General features: G+C 41.8%; 1 protein-coding gene across 1 annotated transcript; it reads left to right on the top strand.

Annotated features, from left to right (window-relative positions):
* The first annotated feature begins 3,013 nt into the window (after positions 1-3,013).
* Positions 3,014-6,756, top strand: LOC118427087 (ZP domain-containing protein-like). Its single transcript, XM_035836724.1, has 9 exons — positions 3,014-3,137; positions 3,606-4,079; positions 4,308-4,492; positions 4,695-4,784; positions 4,907-5,092; positions 5,455-5,579; positions 5,678-5,777; positions 6,218-6,383; positions 6,602-6,756. Exons 1-9 carry the CDS (start codon positions 3,014-3,016, stop codon positions 6,754-6,756), a joined length of 1,605 nt encoding a protein of 534 aa, XP_035692617.1.
* The last annotated feature ends 4,060 nt before the right edge of the window (positions 6,757-10,816 follow it).

Genomic DNA, 10,816 nt, shown 5'->3' with positions numbered 1-10,816 from the left:
AGTATCCTTCAAACACACTACCAACCAAAGTACTACCCTTCAACCGTCCCCAAGTTCATAGCGAACCACTCCCTTCCCCAGTGGGAGGGTGCGACTCTGCATGACGCCATAGACCGGGTGGAACGAGAATCTTGTCGGTATGACTCCGGGAACTGCGCCAACGAGAACTACCGGTTCCCCATGTGTCTGGCTTGTGCAGGACATCAGAAACAAGATGATCCAATAGGTATACACATTTTGTATATCATCTGATATTGTGATTAGCCGAAATGTAAGGTTGTTAAAGTGTTTTCCTCAAGCCGGCTTTATGATCCATGTCAACGCCGGCTGAATTTGTAGATAGGTCAGAGCTCGCGGAATTTCAACATCGATCGGGCGATGTTGCGCTGAAAATCTGCCCCTTTACAAATTGGACGGGGCTCGGTCGACGTCTATCCAATATTGATAGATACTATGAGATGGTAGCAGCTCTTGGATATGGACGAAGTGAGAATCGGCTAATATATAACCCGGTAAAAAGCTAATTTTTGGATCAACTTTGACTTCTGAGTTTTGCGAAATATGTAGGGGATAAGTGGGATGGACGGGCACTTTAATTAATAATATTGATAGGGATTTGTGATAGACCAATAAAAATATCAATAAGAATTTAAAAAAATCGTCACCGGGGCCTCGCTGAATTTAAGCGCAGCTGGAAGTGCCCCGCGAAGGACGACCGAGCTACTGAAAATCGTCCGAAGCCCGCGTAATCGCCAAAACGCCGGTCATACTCCGGTCAAAGATGCCCATTGACAAGTCGGCCGAACTAAATTCTTCATTTTTAATTCCCCAATTTAAAACTTTTTAAGACGAGGGTATAAAGGGGGCTTTAAGACATAAACAAATATTCTAGATGCTATGAAAGCGAACTTTAAGAAAACATAACATAAATTTTATCTTATTGGATTGTAAAGGGCTCAAGTAACTAATAGATGTTCTTTAGATGAATGATCACATTCGCGATTGAGTGCAATGAGTTTGAACTTATGAAAAGGTGTGCTTTCATTTTTTCGTGTAGACTGGAGACCTTGTGGTGACTTTCCGTGGCACAAAGATGACATCACTGTAGACTGTGACTACACCTACAGTGGAAAGGGTCCTCCATGGATCTCACCTACAGACACTCCTTTAGTTCTGCACGGACGGTGTACTGTGACCTGTCGCGACGTGTGGGCCGAAAGTTTGGTTGGTCCTCCCTACTCTGGCGACTTGGGCCTGTTGGATGGAACTTACTACTGCAATGTTGGGAACAGCACATGGATGGGAACAGAACCTATATGTCTCGGTAAGGCTTTCACAGTTTTGTCTGACATATAAATCTTTAAAGTTAAAAATTCCGTTTGATATTAGAACACGTATAAGGCGAAACAAGAATAATCATATATTACCTGTGCTGTTTTATTTGTCTGTTTTTATGTGCTACAGTATGTGTTTGCAAAAAAGACTTCGTTATGTCATGTCAACTTTACGAAGAAACAATCCGAATGATTTAGACCCATTTGAGGACCATACTGTAATTTCACTTTGTCTTCTCGGTACCAAACTTTAACGGTCTGAAAAAATTTAACTTGTTCTCGGAACTAAATGTTCACTGTTGTGACAAGTGCATATAAAAAAAGTCTGAATTATTTTTTATCAGTAATGATAAGTTCACGTTACAGTCGTCACCGTGAAAACCGTGAACATAACATTACATTGAAAAAAATCTGGAATTACAGTATTTCTCTTCCCTATGCCCAACACAGACAGGTTCAGCATCTACACCGTCATCACAAACGAGACCAATGGGATACGGCTAATGGGTGGAGAGTTCTTCGGCTGTGTGGAGCTGTACGATGACGTCACGCAACAGTGGGGACCTGTAGTAGGGTTTGAAATTTATGATGGTGGAAACCATTCTGAACACAAGATGTCTTGGGCCAACTTAGCCTGTAGAAACTTGGGATTTAATACGGGTCTTGCAACGCACGCATACGATCCAAGAACCTGGGTATCCACTGAGGCTTACTCCCTTCCAGGTCACTTTGGGCATTTTACGACCTATCCCTCCTCTACTCCACTATTCGTGTTGACTTCGTCCCTTCCCGAGTGGGAGGGTGCGACTCTCTATGACGCCATCGACCGGGTTGAGAGAGAACCTTGTCCATATGATGACTCGTTCTGCCACAAAGTATATAATGAAATGTGTCTGGCCTGTACTGTGGAAGACCAGGATGATGCAAATGGTACTGAAAACATCTAATTACCATTATATATGAAGTTACTGTACTAGAACGGATATTACTGGTAATCTGGATGGGGATGGGGATGGTGGGCTTTTTAGGCCCACCCCGGCCTCTTCTAACTCCTGTAACGGCTTATTGTATAACCGCCGATTTTTAGAGAATGATGTAGAGGTCAATTAGGAGTGTTGTAAGACGTTATAACGTAGAATGACGTCATTAATATGATTGCATTCGCTGGAACCACGAAAAAGGGTATTCTCGGAAAACGTAATGGTATGCTACAAACATTTAACGTTAAATGTAGACAACAGCATGATAATTCGATTTTGTTGTCAATGGCAACATAAATTAAGCAAAATGACGCCATACATGTTAGAGATTCGGGCGTTATTTGACATGAAGCCGTTCGGGCGTTATTTGACATGAAAGTTTGCGGTGGCCTCAAAAACCTCCCCATGGTCTAAATAGGGTTAATGGTGATCATATATCTTTGGGAAGTCGACCAGTCACCATCGAAAATGCATATCTGTAGGACATGTCCTTGCCGGCTTGCATTGCTTTTTGTACTTTTTTTCATGTAGACTGGAGACCTTGTGGTGACTTTCCGTGGGACACAGATGACGTCATTGTGGACTGTGACTACACCTACAGTGAAGTAAAGCACATGCCCTCCTGGAACGCAACCACTGACCGACCCCCCATTAGTCCTGCAAGGACGGTGTAGGGTGACCTGTCCCGTGGATGCCGAAATGTTGGTTGGTCCTCCGTATTCTGTCCACTCCTGGTCTGGTGCTGGATGGGGCCTATATGAAGGAGCTTACTACTGCGATGCTGGCAACTACACGTGGATGGGAGCAAAACCTGTGTGCTTAGGTAAGGCTATAACGTTATATAGAGACTAAATATTTGGCCATTAATACCGCTAAAGAAATCATCTATATGCATTTTTTTGTGAATATGAAATATTCTAATTCTTGTCATACCTGGGTCACGATAACGTTCGATACAGGTGTTACGGACCGGGTGATAAATATAGAATACAACACGGTGTATTCCGTATCACACGAGGTACCAGCCCGACTGTGGGTAGGATCGCCCGAAGGCCGGAGGATATTCCGACCCGCGGGAGGGCTGCACCGAGGGTGATGCGGAATACACCGTGTTGTACTTTATCTATGTCATACCCACCTGAGAAAACACATGTTTCGATGCGAAATGCGCCAAAAGTTGAGAATTTTAGTGGCCTCGAACAAACACTGTTACAACAGCAATATTCCAACGTCCGTATCATGTATTCGAATTTTCGAATATCTAAAACCATTATCAATGTGTTTGACGCAGGTCCATACAACAGCTCCACAATCTTAATGGATCAGTCCAAAACAGTCCGCTTGGTAGGGGGAGAGTTCTACGGCTGTGTGGAGCTCTACGATAACGTCACGCAGCTGTGGGGGCCCGTGGCGGGTTGGGAAGCTGATGGAGCTCAGCACGAAAACAGGATGTCTTGGGCCGACTTAGCGTGTAGAAGCCTCGGCTTCGAGGCTGGACTAGCCACAGTCGCGTACAGTTTAGCCAATGGAATCGCTGATCCACGTTACGCAGGATACCCCCTATTCTACAAGTACAGGGATAAACAACCAACGTACCCCTCTACCGCTCCGCAGTTCGTGTTGTCCCAGTCCCTTCCCCAGTGGGAGGGTGCGACTTTGCATGACACCATAGACCACATTGTCCGACCTTGTTCGTATTACGGGACTTGCAGTTCCAGCAGCATGTGTCTAGCCTGTGCAAGGGAGCAAGACCAGAATCCACAAGGTATGAACATCAAACCACTTACATGGTAGATGTACATTAAGTATATGCAAGGACATGTCAATATAAATATTTTCGTAACAACTTTAAATGCTGCGATGACCAAGAAAAAAATACTTTAAGATAAAGTGGCTTTGTTTCCAAGTTGGTTTGATAAATGTATTTTAGCTTCATGGAAATTCTAGTGAATCCTACCAAGGTTTATTCATTTTCAAAGTTGTTATCTCTCAGTCTCAGACATCAATATCCACGTGACTTGCACGTCAGACTACATGGAAGCCAGTTTCCCACGCCCACGAGGCAGCTCCGTGCAGGCGGATGATGTACAGCTAGCAGCGCCACACTGCAAAGCAGAGGAGAACTCAACCCACATTTACATCAGGGCTCCTCTAGGGGAATGTGGCACTTCCAGGGAGGTAAGTTTTGTACGACGAGGTAAGTTCTGAAAGAAAATGCTATTGTTGGTTTCATTGTCACACATGCAAAAATGAGTGGTTGAAACAAATCGACCTAGATACTGACATATTCCAAATCAATTGTATTCTTACAACTAATTTTTTTCCCTCTAAATGCCTGGCAATTAAATTGAATAAACAGAAACTTTTTATTCATCTCCAGATCACCCCTACCGAGATTATTTACCGGAACCTCCTGACTATCGGGGTTGACCCGTCCAACAGTGAGATCATCTGGCAGCAGGTCACCAAGGTTTGTCAATCAACTTATCAATTAATCAGTCAGAAGTCGATCAACTCAAGTATTTACTTCAGCCACTATTATTGGAGAATAATGTTTATGAATGAAGACATCTATGTTTATTTCTTATAAAGGTGCCGCTGGAATGTCACCTTCCGCGAAACAAGACTCTTTCTCTCGACTTCCGACCACATTTCTTGTCCGCATTCCGGTCCGGCGTCCAGGGCAGTGGGGACTTCCGCATCTCTATGGAGCTGTTCCGGACTAACGCCTTCCTTCAACTGGTCACGGAATATCCGGTCTTTGTGAATCACCATGAGGTTTAATAGACTGAATTAAGTTTTGAAATACTATAACTGCCGCTGTGAATGTGATACGCCATTTCACAATTCCGAGTCCACATATGCAATCATGACGCATTGTGGTTTAAGATCTCTGAGCCCTGACTTGTAAAATGTTCTTTCTTTAAAACCAGGGCCATTGACCTTTGACCTTTGACCACAATGTATAACGGCTGCACATGCAAACTTGAACCAGTATCTTGGTTTATGATGTTCTTCATTATTACCGAGGGCAGCCAAAAAACTACCTACCACGAGGACCATTCTTTATCCAAAACAGATATTTGTTTCCTACAATCTATATGATGAATACATTTTTCATATTTACCATTATATTTTAGATGCTTCACGTGCAGATACAGGTGGATTCCAGTGACACCAGCCTGCAGGTGTTCCCTCTCACCTGTGTGGCCACCCCTAGTGACAAGCCGGACGACAAGATACAGAATGACGTCATTGTGGACGGGTCAGTAAAACAGTATGCATGAACTTGCTAAGTTCATCTAAATAATCTCCTCCAAATAAAACATGTAAATTTTGAAAAATGTCTTTGTTTCTCGACAGTTGTGCCACGCTGCCAACGCTGCAGTTCTACCCATCTCCAGGCCCGGATAGGTGGCGCTTCGGCTTCCAGACTTTCGCCTTTGCAAGTGGCGTTGGCATGGTAACGTACACAGCTTTTGCAACCAAAATATACTAGTATTTCACAAATGCAAAGGATACAAAAATTGAATTTGTGGACGATGTTAGACATACAAATTTTCGTACAGTCATCCGGCGCTGGTGACGACACGCCTATTAAACAGAAATAGACAGTCACTAACACTGGAGTGAGTGGAAAGCGGTGTCCCACACCGTTTTGCTGTTTTAGGATTCCGTGCCATTGACCGAAGTTTGCGGTAATCCTTTGCGCAATCAAGTGGCCTCTACTATATTTCCGATATGGTCGACAAAATCATATGGTGTTCTATCATTGAGCTTTGACTACATTAGAAACGTGACAATTTTCTTGAATTTATACTTGTATGACTTACTTTTTGATACATGTGTCAAACAAATAAATTAAAAAAAAACTAGTATATTTATCATCTAACTCTCAAACAGGTGTACCTCCACTGTGACGTGCTTCTCTGTAACGCCACGGATCCGAACTCCCGGTGTGCCCAGGGATGCCTGACCTCCGGGGGGAGGACGAGGAGGGAAGCCGGCAGTGAGCCTGATATTTACCGGCTAACTCAGGGTCCTATCGTCTTCAGTTATGACCAAACTGGTAAGCCTACACATAGGAAGATAATTTTGTAATAATAATGATTGAATAAGGCAACATATCGGTAAGGCTTTTGACGACAAATTTCAAAATGCTGCGAAAATGATTCAACACGTTTTTTAACTGAGGAAAAGACTGCTATTTTAGATGCGTTTTCATGTCGTGTTGTATTAAAGGCTTAGGATCAAATTGTTCACTGAGTCGTTTTCTGTGTTTTACAGAACTCCGGGCCAGCAGGACCACTACAGACCACCAGTACGTGGTCACAGCGTCCGCCATTTTAGGCGCATGCGCAGTGCTGACCGGCGCCATGTTTGTTGTTGGCATCGTGTACAAGGCACGCCGGGAAGGCAGGCCGGCCGGATACAAGGAGTGAAAGAACAGCGAACAACACAAAGAGGTTTTGCCATCTTGAATAAAGAGATCTGTTTGCCTATCATGGCTGAGTTCAGTCGCTTTAAGAGTTTGTCACTATTTCTGGATTTAAAGCCTACAAAACGGATGTAGAAAAACACAGCGGATTCAGGGCCTAAATGAAAGCCCACCATTGAGTGATATTACGCACAAGAGAAGTCCATTTTTGCAACACGCTTTTCCGTGGGAAGTGCCTCAAACATTTCATTTTGATTTCTGACATTTGTAAGCCCTGTCACTGGCCTTACCCGCATAGCAAACCATAATGCGCATGGTACTAATTACAATCTAGTTAATCACTTCTCTGCAGTCGGACATGGCACTTAATATGTGTTAAGCTTACTGATACCATCTGATATTGCAAAAAAAAAAAAAAAACAGGTCAGAGTAGTTCGATCAGCCAAAGTCGAATTCATCAACCTGTTTTAACTGGAGATATAGCCATAATTCCCGGACCAGCTAAGCTGAGGAAAACAAAAGACCCATGTGCATTATACCAAAGGTCATGACAGGAATAGAATGTGAAGCCCCGTCCCCACTGAGCGACTAGAGTTTGCTCACGAACTTAGTTTATATCTAACACGGTCATTCAAGATCGAGGTTTACAGTTAGTGTCAAGTGACCGAGCCCCAGTAACCTAATACCCTTCCTTTCAATGCAATGTTGCCCTACCAAGCGACAGCTCAGACGTGAATGCATGCTTTGTTTCTAAAACAACACAAGAGCAAACCTAGGTCATTGATGTGTAAACGTGTTTTGTTGAAAATGTTGCAAGACACCGGTGGTGCTTAGTTACTATTTAATTACTCGCAGGTAGCACCCCACTTAAGTATTAGCAAAGTCCACGACATGTCAACATCTATCGTGTAAAATCAATCAACGAAAATGGTGGAAAGGTAAACTGGACACCGGACGCCACGCCGACCAAGTTTCCTCATAAGCAGTTCAAGTAAAAAAAATGATGTCGAAGGGGGGCATTCACAAGGTAAATCACTTTTATTGTTCCTAATCTGAACAGTGTGATAAAATGTGTTGCAGTGAGTTACTAGTACCTTCCATTCATGATCATTTTTAGAGAATAAAGAAAGTTTGCAACTCAAATTAATTTCTCTGCATTTAAAAACTCAAATTGCTTTAGTGCTATTCTGTACACTTTTTAAGAACAGAAAATTTTCTTTGTTTATCCTGTCCTATATAAGTAGGACATGAGGTGTTTAAGATATCAAAAAGTTATTTGTTCTTAGCTTGCATAAACGAATTCGCACAAATGTTTCAATAAATAATGTTTGTACTTAGCCTTATTGTATTTCTGTAGTCTGTGGACTTTGATTGTGTGATCAGTTGTAAAGCCCCTGAAACACAATATGTACTAGCTAGCCCATATGGCCAACTAGAATTTGGGAAAAAATAGTCGTCAGACTGGGAATTTATGTTAGTGAAGCAAATACTGGCATGTTTACATATGAGCGTAACACAATCGTTAATACAAACACAGTGAGGGAACATACAAGGTCAGGCACTTTCTATAGAAACATGACTGGCCCCTTATACATGGCGACGTTAGAAGAAGTAGGTTCCTGTCTTTTTGAAAAAAAAAAAAATGAAAACGATTTTCTAAAAACAAAATCTTAAGTTAGAGGGTGGCTTTGGTTACATTTAAATTTGGTGCAATTAATGATCACGTTTATCCGAGTTCCGCTTCAAACCAGATTCAATTGGTATTATTACAATTATCGCCAGCTGACCCTGTTACGTACGGGTTTCCGGAATCGATGGGCTAGACTACGGGGGCCCACTAACTTCTAACTGGTGGGAGACCCGAGTGCTGAATTCATGGCTTTGTCCTCCCAAATTGTCTCCAGTTCGTATGCATATCTGAATTTTTATGCAATTTATCTGCACTTGAATGTAATAATGTATATTTCATGTCAAATGTAAAGATAGATAACAAATACATATGTATTGGGATTAATCAAATGTAAATTTTCCGTGTCTATACAGCCAAATTGTGAGACTATTGGATTTCAGTGAAAAATAAAATGGCGCTAGTTGGCTGTAAGGAGAATCTGAGAATCATCAGTAAATATAAATTTAAGTCGCTCGTTAATTCTTTTAAATCCAGCTTGTCTGCGACAACAGATATTTTCTTTTCTTTCATATATCAAATACATTTTATGGTCATTGTTCTCTCTTCTTTTTAACACCATGTGGTGGGTTCTACTGCCCCGAGCTACCAATCTAGTCCCACATCGTTTGTCGTCCCTGCTGGAAATTCCCATAAGGGATTCCCTTGATTGAGTCCAGGACACCAAAACAAGAGCTTCTGAAAAAAGCTAGTCTTTCGCTTACTTATATTGTGTACGTAAAAATGTTTGGCATAGTTTGGTCAAGCGTGGGTGCCAAGTCTGCAACGTTGGCAGCTCTGGCACAGTTTGGTCAAGTGCTAGGTTATATAACTGTTTAGTAAGGTAGTCGTTCTCACAGAGTATATTTTACTTGAACTACATATAATAACACAACTGCATGAATGATGTTAACTTTATTCGGATTGTTTCGCTGTTAAGAACGGCTCTGTTACAGTACAACAGGGTTTTATGAAAGTGCACTGTAGTAATCAAATTTATCAGTAGATGTGTCCTGAATTTCTGCAAGAACAAACAAAGTATTGTCACCATAAACAACATAAAATATTAACACATGGCATATACAGTAATGGAAATATTTTTTTTAATGGCAAGATCATGTGAAAGGTAGATATTTTAAACTAAAACAGGTCCGTGATATGTTTAATGGAACGTTTCGTTTCTTTTAGTAACGCAATTATGCTTTTACTTGACGGAGTCGTGACGTCACGCGTCAGACTCACTCCGTCGAGCTCGGTCAGAATCTTCCCTTTCGAAATTATAAATTAAATGTGGGTCATTCTATTTTCAACGCATCCGAGGGCTACTATTTTGCTGAAAGAAGTTTGTTACACGAAAATAGCCTGAAATTTCTTAGAGTAAGAAATTTCCGAATACGCCCCCCTCCCACACCATGTCAGATGCGGCGCACGCATCTTACACAATTCTAGATTTTGTAGCGGTGATTTTCCATAAAACAAAGTAAATGACATGTCAAACTGTTCTCTGCAATGTCTGTTTTATTATAACCAAACAGCGAACATGTTAGTTTATAAATTGTATACAATCTTACGAAGAAATCCTCACCGTTCACATCCGTCTCTGCAAATTCCTGCTTATAAGCCATGCAGAAACCAAGCAGCACATTCATGGTAGGCCGATACGTATGTCATAACGTTACATGCCGTCGAATCTGCAGGGTAGAATATCTCGCTAGCACGATATGGCATGGACCGCAAACCAAGCAGCACATTCATGGTAGGCCGATACGTATGTCATAACGTTTAAATACCGTCGAATCTGCAGGGTAGAATATCTCGCTAGCACGGTATGGCATGGTCGACCCGGACGGACGGACGGACAGACGGACGGACAGAAATCTAATATCGGTCTGATTGCCTTTCGCCGCGGAAGCGCGGCGAAAGACAAAAAATCATATACATGACCAGGCTTGCTGTAAGATATAGGAATGTGAAACGCACAACAAATAAAGTGACTTACCAGTGAAAAAATAGCCACAAACAAGAATATTCTGAAATATTTAGTATACACATTAGGTTGCTTTGTATATGGTCCAAACTTATGAGCTATTTACTGATTATTAGTAAACATTGTATTCCTCATACAGTGGGTAGGGCCATTGTATCAAAATAGAAAGGTGAATCATGTTTCGTGTCAGTATATACTATAGAATATAATGAATATCACATCAGGGTAGTTATTGGAAGCAATTTATGTAGCGTCTCCAAATTGTTTTTGTAGTTAAAATAAACCAAATACAAGAATCATCATTCAAGAAGGCATTGCTATTCAGAAATATTCACCTTTCACCAACAATTGGACATGCCTGATATAGATTCCCCTGGATTACTGGAGTACAAAGTGCTGGAGTACAAAGCC

Source organism: Branchiostoma floridae, chromosome 12 (assembly GCF_000003815.2).
Source record: "Branchiostoma floridae strain S238N-H82 chromosome 12, Bfl_VNyyK, whole genome shotgun sequence".
Taxonomy (NCBI): domain Eukaryota; kingdom Metazoa; phylum Chordata; class Leptocardii; order Amphioxiformes; family Branchiostomatidae; genus Branchiostoma; species Branchiostoma floridae.
The sequence above is the reverse complement of the archived record's forward strand: the minus strand, read 5'-3'. Positions and strand labels throughout refer to the sequence as shown.